This window comes from Cryptomeria japonica, chromosome 3 (genome assembly GCF_030272615.1).
Source record: "Cryptomeria japonica chromosome 3, Sugi_1.0, whole genome shotgun sequence".
NCBI classification, from domain to species: Eukaryota; Viridiplantae; Streptophyta; class Pinopsida; order Cupressales; family Cupressaceae; genus Cryptomeria; species Cryptomeria japonica.
In genome coordinates, this window is record NC_081407.1 from 37045693 (window position 1) to 37064651 (window position 18959).

Genomic DNA, 18959 nt, shown 5'->3' on the forward strand with positions numbered 1-18959 from the left:
ATTCCAAAGTTCCTTCTCTTTGCCTTCTCTCGCTTTTCCTTCTCTGGAACTTCGGAACCTCGAGGTTCCGAAGTTCCTTTGTCTTCTCCTTCCCTTCCCTAGAACTTCGGAACCCCGAGGTTTTGAAGTTCCTTTCTCTTTTGTTTCCCTTCCCTGGAACTCCGAAACCCCGAGGTTCCGAAGTTCCTTTCCCTTGTCTTCTCCGGAACTCCGGAATCCCGAGGTTCCGAAGTTCCCTCCTCTTCTTCTCCCTCTCCCCTGGAACTCCGAAACCCTGAGGTTCAGAAGTTCCTTCCTTAGTCTTCCCTTCTCTCCGGAACATCGGAACCTCGAGGTTCCGAAGTTCCTTCCCTCCTTGCCTTTTCTCTCTAATTTCCCCGAAACTCCGGAACCCTAAGGTTCCAAAGTTCCTTCCTTAGCCTTTTTCCAGTTCTCCAGTTCCTTGCTGCGTCTCTTTCCTTTTCTCCAGAACTCCGTAACCTCGAGGTTCCGAAGTTCTTTCCTTGTCTTCCCCACTTCGGGGACCCGAGTTTCCGAAGTCTCCAGACTTCTTTTCGATTGGCGACACTTCCGGATGGCGTGATCGACACTCAAAGCTTTAAATGCTCTAACGATTTTTGCGACTTGTGCACCTTCTTTTGTGGAGCCATAGTAGTGCATTTAATGTTTTTGGCAGGATTTCCATCAAGGGAGGTACGGGGCCATGCTTGTTGCAGTGACTTATGTCATGTCTGCATACTCTGACTTTGGAAGGTCAGTCAATCCACCCTTCTCAGAGTTGCCTTTTGTGGGTATGGCTAGGTTGCTTGCATGTACAAGTCAAGTGCATGCACTTCCCTGCACTCCCAGGCTAACATACATGGGTCATGATCACTCTTGTAACCTTTTTTCTATATAAAGGCTGTTGAGCCTCATTGGAAGGGGTTCTCTCCCTGCTGGCTTGAGCTATTCCATGCTCTCCCACTTCTCTTGTATTTATCTTGCATTTATGCAACTGTAAGTTGGCCCTTGGCCTTATAATTAATTGAAATCACCATTCTTGCCTTCTTTCAACTTATGTATGTTGTGTATGTTTCCTTACCTTCATCATAGGTGTATGTTTTGTTGTTCTTCTCTCATATATGCTATGTTAACTTGTTTTTTTGAGTGTGACTTGTGGGAACCCTTATCCCCTCTTGACACTTAGCAAATTCTAACCTCCATACATGCGTTTGGGTCACTCATGCAACTGAAGTTTGTGCATCTCCTGGGTGTTTCAGTTAATTCTTTGTGTCATTTTGGGTAGGGAGAGAAACAGTCTCTTCTTGGTGCATCACCTCCTTTTGTTTTAAGCATTTCTCTCTTCCCTTTACCTTTGCAATTTGTTAGGATAAGCTTAGGAGTAAGTTTTGAAGTGTTGAGTTGGTTCAACACTTGCACCTAGATTGAGAAGGAAGCCGACCTTCTCCGGAGATTCAACCCCTTGCGCAAGGTCCCACACTTCGGGGTTGTTTCTATATTTCACAAGGTTGTTGAGTCGATAGCTCAGCAATGGTGCGACATAGTTTTAAAACTCGCGGACTCGCCACGGACTCGCGAGTCCTTTGGCGCCGCGAGTCGACTCAGGCGAGTCCCTGCGAAAGACTCGCGCGAGTCTTTCGCTCAGACTCGCGAGTCTTTCACAGGGACTCATGGGCCCAGAAAAACGCGCCCGTAAGGGTTAAAAACAAGTTTTTTTTAAATTTTTGACTTCATTTTGGTTTTTTTTTGGCTGCAGCAGGTTAGAAGGGTTTGGAGGAGTAGAGGGAAGAAGGAAAAATCAGCAAGAGAGATCTAGGTAAGGATTTTTCTCTTTTTTTTTTTTTCATTTGAATCATTTCATTGTTTTGAAACTGAAAAGAATCTTGAAAAACAAGGGGATATGCTGCCAAATTTTTTTCTATTTTCTTTCCTAAGTTATTTCCTCTTTTTTTTTTCTTGTTTTTGAATGCTATTTTTCCCAAATGATTCATTGTCATTTTTTTTGTTGATTTTCCATAAAACCCTGCTGATTTTTTTTTTTCATGTTAAATCAGCAATGGCAAGTTCAACTCCAAGGGCAACCCCAAGGTCAGGAAGACAAAGAGATAAAGCTTGGAAATATGGGATTGCAGGAAGCAAAAAGGGGGAGGTCACTTGCACCGAATGCACAAAATGGATGACTGGTGGAATCAATAGATTAAAATACCACCTTGCACAAATACTTGGATATGGTGTGGAGGCATGCCCCAAATCAACTCCTGAAATTATTAGAGAGATGAAGGCCCTTCTTGCTGAGAATGATATGCATAAGGAAGAAAGGCAAAAAACAAGAGAAGCCATGGTAGCTGCAATGAATCCCACATTGTCCACTTCGGGTCCCATTGGTCACAGTCGAGGTCGTCAGTCACTTTCATCTTTTGGTGACAATGAGGGTGAGGCTAGTGGCACTCCTGTTAGATCAAACCCTAATTTTTTTGTACCACGCAATGTTCCAGGTGCACAACCTTCACTTGAAGGTACATGATGGAATAGAGAGAAGCATGAACAAGCACGGATAGCAGCTTCAAACTTTTGGTTTTACAATAATCTATCTTTCAATGCAGCAAACAATGTGTATTGGGAAAGTTTTGTTAATGCATGTATAGTGGTGGGTAAGGGGTTTAAGGCCCCAACAGGTCATGACTTCAGTGGGCCATTGCTAGAGAAAGCTGTGAAAAATACAGAAGGTGTGGTTGATGATCAGAAAAGGTATTGGAAGAGAAAAGGATGCAGCATTTTATATGATGGATGGACAGATGGACGGAATAGGACTCTTCTCAACTTCTTGGTGGCTTCAAATGGTGCAGTGGTATTCATAAAGTTTGTTGATGCCTCAAATGAAATAAAAAATGCAAAGACTTTGTGTAATCTGTTGGATGGTGTGGTTCGGGAAGTTGGAGTTGAGAATGTTGTCCAAATTATCACGGACAACGCAGCTGCATATGTATCTGCAGGTAGAATGCTTATGCAGAGGCATCCTTTGATTACATGGAGTCCTTGTGCTGCACATTGCTTGGACTTGGTGCTAGAGGACATTGGGAAGATTGGATGGGTGAAGAAGGTGGTTGAAGATGCAAAAAGTGTCACCAAATTCATCTACATCCATACTTGGGTGCTTGCTTTGATGAGAAAACACACAAATGGCAAGGACCTTGTGCAACCTGGAGTGACACGATTTGCTAGCCACTTCATCACTTTGCAGAGCATTCTTAGTGCCATTCCTCATCTTAAGCAGATGTTTGTGTCAGATGCTTGGTTGGGGTCTGCATACTCCAAAAGACCTGAAGCAGAGAAGATTGTGAGCATTGTTTTTGATGAAGGGTTCAATAAAAGTGGAGAGGAGTTGACTGCGGTAAGTAACAAACACAAAAGTAAAGTTTATACAATCTTGTCTATTTGCTGATTTTATTTTTTAGGGGTTGATTTTGTACTAATTTAAAATTTGTTTTAATTTTTTTAGGTGACAGAACCTTTGGTGAGGGTTCTTCGTATGGTGGATGGAAAGGGCATGCCAATGGGTTTCATTTATGAGGCCATGGATAGGGCCAAAGAGGCCATTTCACATTACTATCGTGGAAATGCAAGAAAATGTGAAATCTTTTGGCGCATCATTGATCGTAGGTGGACAAACCAACTCCACCAACCGATACATGCCTTCGCCTACTTTTTGAACCCGAAATTCTACTTCTCTGATTCATTTAGGGCTGATGAGGAGGTCATGGCAGGTGTTATTACATGCATTGATAAGATGACACCTGATCCTGAGTTGAGAGACAAGGTTCTTGATGAGTTGGAGGTGAGATTTGACATTTGCAATTGCTTTATCTTTATTTATGAATTCGGAAATGTTCATTATTGAATTTGAGTTTGACACTTTGACTATCTAGTATCTATTTCTGAATTTGGAAATGTTCATTGTTCAAGATCTACAAAAGTGCAGAGGGGAGACTCTTCTCATCACAACTAGCAATTGATAGGAGAGGAAAACAACAACCAGGTAAAAAATTTAGTAACTTAGTTCAATAGTGCAAGAAAAAACCTACAAACTTGATTGTTACATTTTTTTCTCAATTCTAATATTTCTAAATGTTTTTTGTAGATTTATGGTGGGAGAATTATGGTGCCGGCACGCCTAATCTTCAAAAGATAGCTATCCGTGTTTTGTCTCAGCCATGCAGTGCTTCTGGGTGTGAACGAAATCGGAGTGTCTTTGAAAGCATTCACACAAAGAAGAGAAATAGATTGTCACAAAAGCGGCTCAATGATCTAGTATTTGTTCGGTACAACCTTCGCCTTCGAGTTAGACAGGTGGAGGGTGTTTCACATGAGGCCATTGACTTGGATGAAATTGATCCATATGGTGATTGGACCATGAATGAACAAAATGATGGTGATGATGTCCTCCTTACCGAAGAAGAAATTGCAGAAATAGAGAGAGGAGCAGCACAAGATGCAGAAGGAGCAAGATTGGATGAAGATGAGGACAAAGATGAGGACGAAGATGAGGATGATGATGAGGACTTTGACTTTGAAGAAGAATCATCTCACCATTTAGATACCACAACACCCACTGCTACTACTTCTAGCTCAAGGCCTGAAAAATTGAGCTATATTAGGAAAAATACAAAGAGGAAGATGTAGTCTTCTCTTTGGTTTGTTCATTCACATTACTGTTTTTCACATTTGCAGTTGGACTTGGACATATCATTATATGTAATTTTGTGAACATTTATATACTTATGCTGCCATTATAGTATTATACATTTTAGAGTTGAAAGTTGAAACTTGAATATGCTGCCATGAGTGATGAAATTTCAAATATTGCGTGTTTGTACTTTGTAGATCATATGACATGTGTAATGTTTCAATTATGGCACTTATGTTCTCTAAATGCATTAATTTTTTTATGTTTTTTTTGTAAAACTACGGTTTTTTTTTTTTGCCGAGTCTTTCGCGAGTCTTTCACGAGTCTGAGTCCGAGTCCAAAATTTTGGTTTGCCGAGTCCGAGGCGAGTTCGAGATTTTCAACTATGGGTGCGAGCTTTTGTGATAACAGTTTTTGGCACGCCTGGTGGGACTTCATTCAATTTACATGCTAAGGATTCAGTGCTGTTCTTGGCATCTCAGCCTTTAGAGGTAGTCATCTTCAAGCATTTGGCGACTTTTCTCACAGGACTAGTCTCTTGTAAACGACTTGTTGTTAACTCTGGAACCCCAAGGTCTCCAGGTTTTGAAGTCACCGAGCAATCCCAACCCCGGAACCCCCAGGTTCCGAAGTTCCTAGGTCCGCTACTTTGGAGGTCCGGAACCCCTAGGTTCCGAAGTGCTTAACCCCGGGAATCCGGAACCCCCAGGTTCTGAGATCTCTGCTCACCAGTTCAATCTCTCGCTCAAGCAGGTTGCTGACTTCATGCCCAAAATTCATACAAGGGCGTCTTCTAGAGGTAGTTTCCAGTTCAAAGAACTCTCATCTTCATGCTCTAGAAGGTGGAGAGGTAGACCTTCATTATCACCAGTTAGGGAGGTCAAGGTTGTAAACACTCCATCTCCCAGGTCTCATTCTACCCCTCCATTTACAAGACCATTATTATCAAGGGCTCCCACCACTCATATCAATAGACCATTGTTTCGCATGGCAAGAAATCAGGTTTTTGTTACCTTCAATGGGGGGAGTCCCCTTATTTTGACTCAATGGAATGACATACTAGTGGCTGCGTTGAAGAGTATACCATACTTCACTGGTGAAACATCTATTACGCCTATTGAGCACATTCAGGACATTACAAACATCTGCTACGTCCATAATATCACTAAGGATGATGTTGCTGTCAGACTCTTAGCCACATCTTTGAAGGGCAAAGCTTTGCAGTGGTATATAGGGTTGTTGTCTAGCTCCATTTACAATTGGGATGAGTTGGGGTCGAGGTTGTGCAACCATTTCGAAGACAAAAGTGACCACCTATCACTTGTGGAGTAGTTGACTATGATCAAGAGGGCACCCCATGAGTTCATGGGAGATTTCAATTTCATATTCCATAAGACATGGAATAGAATTCTTGCTCTAGTAAAGCCATCTCCAAATCATGCCTTCTTGTATTATCTTAGAGCTCTCAACAACGATATAGCTGTCATGGTACAATCAATGGGTGGAGCCTCTCTACTGAGTGCATATGACAACCATAAGAGCAGAAAATTGTTTGATTCAGGCTGGGAAGATAGCTCCAAGGCCTCCAATGCCTCTCTTCCTAGAAGCTCCTACTCAACAACCCACCTTGGCTCCTATCCCCATGGCACCCGCAGGTCAACCATCCACACCCTCCACATCCTCCAATGAGCTCCATGAGGTCAAGGCTCTATTGCAAAACTTTAGCAATGAGTTGGTGACACTAAAGAGGTAGCAAGCCCAACATAGCAAACCTTATCAGGCACAAAATCAGAACTATCAATAGAATAGGCCACCCTTTCAAGGGCAAAACCAATGGAGCAACGCCAGGCCTTTGAATAGTGTGAACCCCACAACCGCAAGCAACTCAAAGGCGATAGTTCCAATGCAAAATAACCTCGCCCAAGAGCAAGATTGGTGTCAACCATGCAATCAGTCACACAACCAAGGTGCATGCCAAAATGGAGGGTTTGTCCAAACCTTAGTGGTGCAGGATGAGCTGACCACTTCTGGTCAACAATATGACCTAAATCAGCCTAGTGTTGGCACTCAGGCTTTCTTACAAGGGGATTCTACCTTTGTCAATTGGCAGGATGCAGAATTATGTGGTTTGAACCAAACAAATGGTGAGTCTATGCTGTAGTATACAAGGTCAAAGAAGAGAGCCATGGAGGCTACCTCACCTTCAACATCAGCCCAAGCTCCAACACCCAATGTAGTCGCCCATGATACAAGTCAGAGTACCATGTAAGGGAGAAAGAGGCAGGAAGAAGCCCAAGTCGTCCAAAGAGCAAAAGTAGACCTTGTAGCATCAAAGGGTCCTCTAAAATCAGCTGGTGTCCCTTTCAACATAGTTGATCAGATGAAGAAGGCCAACCTCAACGTCACTATGTGGGAGGCCCTTTCAATCCCATCTCAAAGGGATTTGTTTAAGGAGGCACTGAAGGACGTCGATCAGTCAGGTGGTGAGGCAACAGTTAGCGGAAAGGCAGTCTCCACCAATTTGGTGCAACCCAAGGAGGAGGAGGATTCAAGCAAGATCAGCAAGCCTCCCCCTTTCTATCTCTCCTTAATCATAGGAGATAATTTGGTTCATAACTGCATGATAGATTTAGGAGCTAGTAGCTCAGTCATGCCTAAGAAGGTAGCTGATCTTCTTGGCATAGAATACAAAACTGTGACCAAAGGGGTGGTCCAATTAGATGGCACTTCTATTAAGACAGTAGGGGTGGTAAAAAAATTGAAGTTAACCTTGCATGCATGCCCTAGTTGCACTGTCTTGTAGGACGTATCAATCATTGACCTCCCTGCCTTCTTTGCCATTTGCCTATCTAGAGACTTCACTGCCAAGATAGGTGGGTACCTGTCTTTTGATTGGTCCCACATGCTATTTTGAACAAGGTATGGTACCAAGGTCACCATAAGGGCAGAGCCCATTGCCCAAAACCACATTGAGCCCTACACCCCCAGCCCTATAAACATGAATTGCACTTTGCATGAAGAGGGAGAGGAGTGTACTGTCCATGAGCCTGCCACTCTTTTGCAAGAGGTTCCTGATTGCTTGCTGGATGAATGGGCCAATGCTTTTCAATTTGATCCATTAGTTGAGACTGAAGAGACTAGGCTTGACACCTATTGTATCCATGAAGAGGATACTCCTATCCTTAACCTCATCAAGACACAAGGAGACTCAGAGGGGTTATGAAACATGTTTTTTGATGGTTCAAGAAACAAGAATGGTGCAGGTGTTGGTGTGATGCTTGTTTCTCCTGAGCAGGAGAAATATTTCTTCTCTTTTAGGCTATAATTTGGTTGCACCAACAATGTCACTGAGTATGAAGCCTTGATCCAAGGTCTCCAACTTGCACTAAGCAGAAAGATCAGATCTTTGCAAGTATTTGGAGATAGTGAGTTGGTTGTTAACCACATTCGAGCCCAAAGTGTAGCAAAAAACAACCTATTCAAATCATACAAACACAGGGTTTGGGATTTGATTGAAGGATTCGAGGCCTTCAATATCCAGAGCATTCCTAGAAGTCAGAACAAGCATGCTGATAGGCTTGCAGTGGTTGGTGCTCAATTCGACATACCAGCGCATGTTGCAAGTGAGAAGGAGCAACACATCAGGCTTGTTGTGAGGCCTGCTGTCCCAGACAATCAAGTAAATTGGCAAGTGTTTGAAAGCGATCAGCAGATCGTCAACTTCTTGCAAAATGAAGCAGAATTTTCTGCTAAAAATCAGTCTAAGCTGCAAGACCAGTATGGAGATCAAATCATGTAGCTCAACTCCAACAAGTTGCCTAAGGGTCTAGTTACCTTGGAGGGCATTTTTAACTCAGATGACCAGTTGAGGAAGAAGATGAACTTGGCTGCAAAGAGGGTTGATTACAAGCCAGTTGTTGTTGCCGAGAGTAGGTCCTTAAACTTGGGCAAGGTGTGTTCCTCCACTGAGCAAGAGGCCTTTGTTGAGCTTGGCCAACAATATGATGACATAGTTGCTTGGACCTATGAAGATTTGAATGGTTTTGACCCTAGCTTAGCCTATCATACTATAGAGCTAAACCTAGATGCAAAGCCAGTTAGACAAAAGCAAAGGCCAATAAACCCTAAGATTGAGCCACTAATGAGGAAGGAGTTGACCAAGCTCATAGAAGCCAATATCATCTTTCCTATCAAGCACTCCTCTTGGGCGGCCAACCTTGTCCCTGTAAGGAAAAAGAATGGGGAAATCAGACTATGTGTAGACTTTAGGGATCTCAATAGAGCCTCCCTCAAGGATCACTATCCCCTTCCCTCTATGGAGCAGATTCTCCAAAAGGTCATTGGCTCGAAAAGATTTTCATTCTTGGATGGGTATTCAGGCTACAATCAGATCTTGGTCCAAGAATCAGATCAATACAAGACTGCGTTTACTACTAAGTGTGGTACCTATGCTTATTGTAAAATGCCCTTTGGGCTGACCAATGCAGGTGCCACATTCCAAAGAGCAATGGACATGGCTTTCAAGGGTGTATTAGCAAAGTTTGTGCTTGTATACCTTGATGACATAATTGTTTATTCGAAGCATGCAATTGACCATCTTGGTCATCTTGAGCAGGTGTTCATTAAATGCAGGGAGTATGGTGTGTCCTTGAACCCTAGCAAGTGTGTGTTTGCTACTGATCAAGGAAGATTGCTAGGACACATCGTATCTAAGGAGGGTTTGACTATTGATCTAGAGTGAGTAGAGGCTATTCTTTCTCTTCCACTCCCCAGTCACAAGAAAGGTTTGCAAAGTTTCCTTGGTAAGATCAACTTTGTGAGGAGGTTCATTCCCAACCTTGCAACCATGGTAAAATCCCTCACTTCCATATTGAAGAAAAACTTGGCTTTCAGTTGGACGAAGGAGGGGAGGGCCAGTTTCGAAGAGATCAAACAAGCAATTGCTTAGGCTCCTACCCTTGTTAATCCTAATTATGAAAGGGATTTTATCCTCTATACCTTCGGAAGAGAATCCAGCATCTTAGCTGTTCTAACACAGCTGAACGATGATAATTTGGAGCAACCTATTGCTTTCTTTAGTGAGGGGCTAAAGGACTATGAGCTTAAGTATAGTTTTGTAGAAAAGCAAGTCCTCACTGTTGTAAGGGCATTAAAAAAGTTTAGACATGTTGTCCGACAACATGATCCAACTCTTAGTTCCGCATGCAAGTGTCAAAGATTTCCTTCTAAACAAGGACATCAGTGAGAAGAGGGTTGGGTGGATAACCAAGGTCATGGAGTATGACATCAACATCAAGATCACCAAGCTTGTAAGAGGTAGGGGCCTATGTGAACAACTTGTTTCAGCTTCTGAGACTACTTCAGAGGTCGCCCTTGTGTTACAAGACGATCAACCGACTGACAACAACACTCAATTCAGTTGGGTAAGTGACATGACCACCTTCTTAATGGAAGGTAGATACCCCCAAGGTCTGGACTGGACCAAAAGAAGGCATTTCAGGTTGCAGTCCATTCCCTATGTCTTAGTGAATGGCACTCTTTTCCGAAAAGACTCCATTGGAGTCTTACTAAGATGTATCGAGCGAAACCAAGTCAGCAGATTGTTAGAGGAATTTCATGATGGCTCTTCAGGGGGTCACTTCTCTGCAAGGACCACGACTATCAAAATAATGAGGGCTGATTATTACTGGCCATCCTTATTCAGTGACTCACATAGATGGGTGAAGAATTGCAAGAAATGTGCTCTCTTCTCTAGGAAGCAAAGACTAGCTGCCCTACCTCTTCATCCCATCCAAGCAGATCAACCGTTCGCCCAATGGGGTTTAGACTTCATTGGCATGATAAACCCACCTTCTAGTGCTGGCCATAAATGGATCTTGGCCACAACAGATTACTTCACTAGGTGGATAGAGGCAGTTGCATTGAGGGATGCCACTGAGGCCTCAATGTTGGAATTCCTTAATGGAATTGTGACAAGGTTCGGTGTTCCCTCCACCATCATATCAGACAATGCCAGGGCATTTTTTGGAACCCAAATCAGTTCTTGGGCAGTTAAGCATGGTGTATACTTGAAGACGTCATCCAACTATTACCCTTAGGGTAATGGCTTAGCTGAATCTTCCAACAAGAACCTCATCAGGATAATTACAAGGACAATTGAAGACAATCAAAGGGCATGGAATACTAAGTTGAGGACAGCCTTATGGGTTGACAGGGTCACACCGAAGAGGGCGATTGGTAACTCCCCTTTCATGCTAGTATATGGGAAGGAAGCAAGACTCCCAACTTCCCTGGAGTTATCCTCTCTTGAACTAGCACATCAGTTGGAATTAACAGAGAATGATGCCAACACAGTAAGGCTGGCTGAGCTGATGGAGCTAGAGGAGGTTAGAAGTCAGGCTATGCATACACTTGAGACTCATCAAGAGCAGGTCAAGAAAGTTTTTGACAAAAAGGTGACTAATAGGGTCTTCAAAGAGGGAGATCTAGTTCTCAAGTAGGATGCTGACAGAGCCAAAGCTGGGCGACACTCCAAATTTGATGCTATCTGGAGTGGTCCATATGTAATCACTAGTTGCAAGGAGGCCAATGCATCTCATCTCTCCAGGCTTGATGGCGAAGTTCTTCCGATCCCAGTGAATGGGATTCATCCCAAACCCTGCTTCTGAAGAGGGTGCTGATGACTGTAAATATTAGACTAGAAGTTGTTTTTCTTTCATAAGTGCTTGTGCACCTACCTCATTCTCCTTAAGAGGGTGCGCGTTCTAGTTTCTAGTTTTCCTCCAAGTGATGGCCTGAAACAACACTCTGCCTCTTGAACACCTCCAATTTGCCTCAGGATCTCTACAATTCCTATCTTCAATGGGACTTGATAGGGCAATAAATATGGAGTGCCTCTGAAACCATAAACTCTGAAAACTATAGAGACAGGGTATAAGTATATGTCACCCCAGTTGTGCACAATCTTGATACCTTCAGCAAATTCCTTAGGCCTAAGGAATTCTAAGAGAGCCTTTGGGATCCTAGGGTTTTGTTGGCATAAGAGAATCCTAAGTCTAGATGCAAAGCATCTGTCAAACTTCAAGTAGCTGGCATCCTCTCTATCCCAAGACAAAATTGTGCTCCACAGTTGTACAGGCATCTCTTCACCATCCTTTTCCTTAACTAAATCCATTTTGTTGGCAAAATAATCAATACCTTTAAACAAAAACATATGCATAAGAAGAGAATACCACCCAAAAGGTTTGTCTACCTTACCATTTGTAATACCTATTAGTCCTGCATGGATTGCATCAATAAGATAAGATGCATAATCAAATGTTACTGCCAGAGAGGGGTTCAGAATCTGTGCTATCATTAGCATATAATGAGTTGGCATGGTGGTTTCAGCATCTTCCCCAAAAATATGACAAAGTGACCAATACATCCCTTTAGCCCTCAGAGTAAACAAATTTAGAGAGAAGGGTTCCATGGTACTAGGGCCCACAACAGTTAACCCTCCTATTTTGACAAAAAATTCCTTCAAAGGGCCACTCTTGAGGTGATCTCTCTGCACATTGTAAACTTGGGCCGGTGTATCAAAATTTATGGGCTCTAAATAACTAGACACCTCACTGAGCTTAAACACTTTCCTAAACTCATCATCATTGATCTCAATTAAGGCTCCCCATTCACATTTCTCACACATTTAGCAACAGAGTCATAATTACTTGCAACTTGGGTCAATAGATCTACATCCATAAAAACCCCAAGGACTATGAGCTTTCCTATGTCTAATTCCCATATACTGTTCATCGGAGCAGAGGCATGTCTTTGACCAAAACTCACCTTAAAAAGTCCCAACCCAGATATCCCTATCTATGAATCCCTCTACCAGTTCCCTTTGTCATACAAACCATCTCCAATTCTCAAACGGGGGGGCCTTGGGCACTAATTCTTTAATCTTAGCAGTGACATTTGTGGACATTGTTAATTGTTCCAAAAAATCATCACATATCGCTCTATCCTGATAATTCACTTTCCCTGTGAAATCCCTTCTTGGTGCCATCCCGGAATTGCAGTTGTATCAATTAAAACTTGGACAAACTTCTGAGGAAACAAGCATGTAGTGATACTAATTCAGACTGTAACTAACAAGCAATGTGCAGAGACTTACTACTTGCCTGAAGAAATTCGCTCTGTGCACCGACCCTTCTACAAAACTCTTCAAAATGATGCCGATGTTCAGTTGATGTGAAGCTTAATACGACAACTGAGCATTGAATTGGAACATTAAAACCGCATGCTTCGGCAATCAACTCAGAATTGAATTCGCAATTGAATTCGAAAAATGGCTCCAACAAATCATAAAATTTTCTAAGTGTTTCACCTTTCGCTGTTTCGCAGAGTTTAAAATCCTCGCACCTTTTTATCATGAAACGACGACGTCCTTTGGATCCTGAGGAACCTGCACACCTTTTACCTTACATGGGTCAAGCTGCTTAAAACCGGGCCCCACCTTTTCGCTGCTTCGCGAAGGCTAAACCTCACGCATTTCTTTCATGCGAAATAGCGCCATCCGTCAGATCTTTTACCATCCGCTCGACCTTTACTCCACACGGTGACCACTTGTCTTTTCACTAAACGTATGGATTCATTACCGCTAACGGTCTTCGCTGCTTCGCAAAGTTTAAAGACTTTGCATCTTCGGGCTGCGAAACAACGCTCGTCGTTGGATCCCTCTTGAGATGTGCAACCTTTAACACTCTTAATCCTTTGAAGTGGGCCTTCCGCACGGAATCCACCTGCCTTATTTAGTGCGGGTAGATAATTCTCACGTGTCAGTCATTTATTTGTTCAAAAACTCCATCAGGCTCCGCATCTGGACTACCACGTGTTCTACTTTATCATGAGTTTCAACACCATCACCGCTTAACCGAAGAGGGCCCTACACTATCCTTAGGAGCCACGTGTCTAGCTGACGAGTCACCTTGCTGCCCTAGCTGAACGTCCAACTGTATTGCCACATCACTGGTCATGTAACCGCCAACTCACTTCGCTACTTTGCGAAGAGTAAACCTCATGCTACTTCGCTTAGCGAAACAACGCGGATCATCAGATTTGTTTTGAGATGCACCTTCTTTACTTTCCTTGTCACCCTTAAGCCGGGCCCATTACCTTTTCGCCACTTCGCGTAAGGTAAACTTCGCACATCTTCCTTTCGCGAACCAACGCAGACCGCCCAATCAACTCTGAGTTGATTGGTCTTTAGCCACAGGATCTGCTTACTTCTGGGGCCCGCCAGCTTTTCGCCATTTCGCGAAACATAAAGCCCCGACAACTTTTCTTCGCGAATCAACACGAACCGTTAGATCCTTTAAGAGATGATCGTCTGTTAGCACTTTCGTGACCACCTTACCCAGGCCCGCCACCTTTTCGCTGCTTCGCGAAAGGTAAACTTCGGGCTACTTTCGGCTGCGAATTCACGCGCACCATCGGATCAACTTCGAACTTGCATGTTCTTTATGGGGTCCGACAAGGAACTCAAAACTTAGGAAAAGGGCGCAAAAAATAAAAAATTAACAGAAACCCACCTAAGGAAAAACATAAAGGGGGAACCCCTTCACGACGGATCGACCCTTCCACTTAAGTGGAAAAAGTAACATTGAAAAAGAACACAGGGACTCCAAGACATAGCAAGGGTAAATTTCAAAAACCCTAAACCTTTTTTGACCAAAAAACTCAGAGGCAATATGAAGTGCTAAGCACAATTTTGTAGATTTTAGCCGATTATGGAACAAAATCACCCAAGGTTTGAAACAGTGATAACACTTCAGAACCCCGAGGTTCCGAATTTCCTTCCTTCCCTAGCCCCCTTTTCAGTTCCCGCAAAGCTTCGGAACCCCGAGGTTCTGAAGTTCCTTTCTCTTCTGTTTCTCTTCCTCGGAACTCTGGAACCCCGAGGTTTCAAAGTTCCTTTGCTCAATTCCGCCTTTCCCTTGCCAGTTCCTGGAACTCTGGAACTTCGAGGTTCCGAAGTTCGTTTCCCTTGTCTTCTCCGGAACTTCGAAATCTCGAGGTTCTGAAGTTCCCTCCTCTTCTTCTCCCTCTCCCCTAGAACTCCGGAACCTCGAGGTTCCAAAGTTCCTTCCTTAGCCTTCCCTTCCTTCTCTTCGAAACTCCGGAACCCCGAGGTTTCGAAGTTCCTTCCTTAGCCTTTTTCCAGTTCTCCAGTTCCCTGCTGTGTCTCTTTCCTTTTCCATGGAACTCCGGAACCCCAAGGTTCCGAAGTTCTTTCCTTGTCTTCCCCACTTCGGGGACCTGAGTTTCCGAAGTCTCCAGACTTCTTTCCGACTGGTGACACTTCTGGATGGCGTGATGGACACTCAAAGCTTTAAATGCTCCGACTACTTTTGTGACTTGTGCACCTTCTTTTGTGGAGCCGCAGTAGTGCATTTAATGTTTTTGGCAGGATTTCCATCAAGGGAGGTACGGGGCCATGCTTGTTGCAGTGACTTATGTCATGTCTGCATACTCCGACTTTGGAAGGTCAGTCAATCCACCTTTCTCAGAGTTGCCTTTTGTGGGTATGGCTAGGTTGCTTGCATGTACAAGTCAAGTTCATGCACTTCCCTGCACTCCCAGGCTGACATACATGGGTCATGATCACTCTTGTAACCTTTTTTCTATATAAAGGTTGTTAGGCCTCATTGTAAGGGGTTCTCTCCCTGCTGGCTTGAGCTATTCCATGCTCTCCCACTTCTCTTGTATTTATCTTGCATTTATGCAACTGTAAGTTGGCCCTTGGCCTTATAATTAATTGAAATCACCATTCTTGCCTTCTTTCAACTTATGTATGTTGTGTATGTTTCCTTACCTTCATCATAGGTGTATGTTTTGTGGTTCTTCTCTCATATATGTTGTGTTAATGTGTTTTTTTTGAGTGTGACTTGTGGGAATCCTTCTCCCCTCTTGACACTGAGCAAATTCTAACCTCCATACATGCGTTTGGGTCACTCATGCAACTGAAGTTTGTGCATCTCCTGGGTGTTTCAGTTAATTCTTTGTGTCATTTCGGGTAGGGAGAGAAACAATATCTTCTTGGTGCATCACCTCCTTTTGTTTTAAGCATTTCTCTCTTCCCTTTACCTCTGCAATTTGTTAGGATAGGCTTAGGAGTAAGTTTTGAAGTGTTGAGTTGGCTCAACACCTGCACCTAGATTGAGAAGGAAGCTGACCTTCTCCGGAGATTCAACCCCTTGCGCAAGGTCCCACACTTCGGGGTTGTTTCTATATTTCACAAGGTTGCTGAGTCGATAGCTCAGCAAGGGTGCGAGCTTTTGTGATAAAAAACGGTAGGAGATCCCGACTGCTCATCATCTTCATTAGGTGGCACGGATTGTGGTGCAATCACTGTGTTGGAACATTATTCAAATTCCTTGCTCCATTCTGGTATGTCGATTTCCTTGATTGATGAGGAACTAAGGGGAGACAAAGGAGCGCTAGGCTTTTGTTTCTTTTTTTTCAACGGTTGACTAACTATCTCCTTCCCTTCTTCTTGGATTCTCCAGGCACACTCTTCCTACGTTTTGGAGCATTCCTCATCTGCATGAATCCTCACATCAATAACTATTCTCTGATCATCTTCAAGAGAGGATTCCTCTTGTTTCATCTTCTCATATATGAAGACAACGCCCATATCTAACAATTTGTTCATTTGCTTGTCTATCCACTCTCTAGAGAAATCCGTGACATCTCTCCTAAGCACATTCAAATCTGTCACTTCTAGCTCTGACCAATTAGGTAATAAGATAGGCCTCTTCTTTTCATTTTCATATTGTGGATGAGTATGATCACTATCATCCAATATCTGATCAGGAATGAGAAAGAGTTCACATTTCCTCATGAAGTCCATTGACATCCTGGACCACATCCTCTTCTTCACTACTTGTTGATCCATTAGGTTAGCCTAGTAATCTTTAATGTCAACCTTGTGTATGAATCTGTCTCCTCTGATCCTTCCAACATTCTTATGCAAAACCCTAATTAGGGTTAGTTGCAAATTTTTTTTTTGTCCAATGAGAAAATTATAATATTTTGGATAACCAATGAGAAAATAGGAGCCATTTAATATCTTCCACTTGTTGAATCTAGTTCATTGTACCTGGACATGTCAGACTTGGAACCCTTGGATTGGTTGATTGATGACTGGGGTGCCACCTCAGCTTGCCTTGCAGATTTGATTCTTCGTCATGAAGAAGTGTTGATACTTTACTCTTGGATTTCCGAAGGAAATTCAAGATGATTAGAACATTTTCTTCATTGAACTTATCACTCCTTGGTGTGGAATCTTTTGTGTTCACCATCATTCAAAAAGTTTTCTTTATGTTCGAACTTATCCTCATCTTCACTTTGATCTTGTGCTTCTTGAACAATCCTCCATATTGACAAGTTCTTTTTTTTGATTTCTGATTTCCTTGGATTCCACCTTGAAGCGTGAATGTTGTCTTTCCATGTATTGTGGAATCATCTTCTCGATTGGTTCCTTTGTTTCAGCTTCACCTTTTTGGAATCCCTTCTTGAGTTGACATCTACCACCTGAAAATCATGAAATTTTTTTAAGTTAAAAACAATTAGGGGGTTGTATGCTTGTTCCCATCTCGGAGTGTAAAATTTGAAGGAATTTTCAAAGGATAATTCTTATTTAACTTATGAAAATTCTGGAAATTGAAGCATTTGCCCTGAAAAAGCATAAAAAAAGCAAGATGATTTGAAGTGAAAGCTGCTTTGCAAGTTTGGAAAATTGGAGCTCCTGACTGAAGGTTATCTTGAAGTCCAAGGGAAATTGGAAGAATTTGTCTTCAATCGTTTGTGAACCTGAGAATTTTGATGGAATCCCTTAAATTGCTTAAGGAATCACTTTAACTTTGACCTCAAGCGTGGAACTTGACTTTGAAATTCTCTCGGACGATGTCTTGGAAATTTGCAACTTCGAACATTTTCAACACTTTAGCCAAATTTTATAGAGTTTTGAACCTTTTCAACACTTAGGCAGTCCATATGCTTGGGCAAACTTGATGTTGGGTCAAAGAATTTTTCTTATTCCCAAGGTGGAATTAACATTTGGACAAGGAATTTTGACTATCCTCGGGCAAATTTGGCACTTGATTTCAACTTTTCTTTCAATCCACCAACACTTAGCTGAATTTTCCTTCATCTTTCTTGAACGGATTTGCTTCTTGCTTGAGGATTTTCCTTGACACTAAGCCAAACTTTCAAACTTTCCTCCAAGGTATCAACACTTAATCAATTTTCTGATTTTTCCTTGGGCTGACTTAGTCATTGATTGGAAATTATTACTATTTCACCATACTTAGCTAAATTCCTTACCTATCTCCCCTTGGGCAGACTTGGTGTTGCCTTGGAAATTTTGCCACAAGGTGTAATGTCCCTATTGATGTGTTTTTTATGCACAAAACATTTCAGAATAAAGTACCAAGGTAATTTACCCTCTCTTGAACAAAATCACCTCAGATGCTTGACTCTCTTCGTTTGCATGAATCCTGACATCACTGATAGTCCTTTGATCATCCTCGGAAGTAGACTCTTCCGGCTTCATCCTTTCATAAGTGAAGGGAACACCCATGTCAACTAATTTATTCATCTGTATATCTACCCATGTGCGGGAGAAATTCAAGACCTCTCTCATCAATACATCTAGGTCAATCTCTTCTGACTCTGACCAATTTGGCAATAGGATTGCCTTCTTCATTTCATTCTCATAATGTGGGTGTGTATGATTTCTATCATCTAATACTCGATCAGGGATGAGGAAAAGTCCACACTTCCTCATGAAATTCACTAACATTCTGGACCACATTCTTCTCTTTACTGCTTGTTCGTCCATCAAGTTAGCCCAATAATCTTCTATGTCAACCTTATGAGTGAACTTCACTCCTCTGATCCTTCCGACCTTCTTGTCTGGATCGAATCTTTCTCTTTTCTTGTATGTTGCAAATCTGTAGAATGCAATCTCCTCACCTGCAGTGCTGGTAGCTATGGCGGATTGGCAAACCTCTGACGTCTTCCCAACTGAAATAGGGAATGTCATTCCTGTCTTGTGCTTCTCTCTCTGGATAACATCGAACTCTAGAAGGTGTTTTACCACTTCCAACAATATCATTCTGTCGGTTGGATACCTAGGAAGTCTGTAGGGTTCAGATTGAAACCCATGAATTCTGAGGTATGTGAAAGTGGGGAACTGTATATACCACGATCCATATTTCTCTATTAACTC

The 18959-nt window shown here is 42.6% G+C and overlaps 2 protein-coding genes across 6 annotated transcripts in view; both read left to right on the top strand.

Moving 5' to 3' along the window:
* LOC131050925 (ubiquitin carboxyl-terminal hydrolase 2) overlaps positions 1 to 18959 on the top strand; it is a 65568-nt gene that overhangs the window by 18971 nt on the left and 27638 nt on the right. The window lies entirely within an intron of this gene.
* LOC131050926 (uncharacterized) lies at positions 1788 to 4733 on the top strand. The gene is made up of 3 exons (XM_057985245.2): positions 1788 to 3391; positions 3500 to 3835; positions 3964 to 4733. The coding sequence occupies exons 1-3, from the start codon at positions 2999 to 3001 to the stop codon at positions 4063 to 4065; spliced, it is 831 nt and encodes a 276-aa protein (XP_057841228.2). The 5' UTR covers positions 1788 to 2998; the 3' UTR covers positions 4066 to 4733.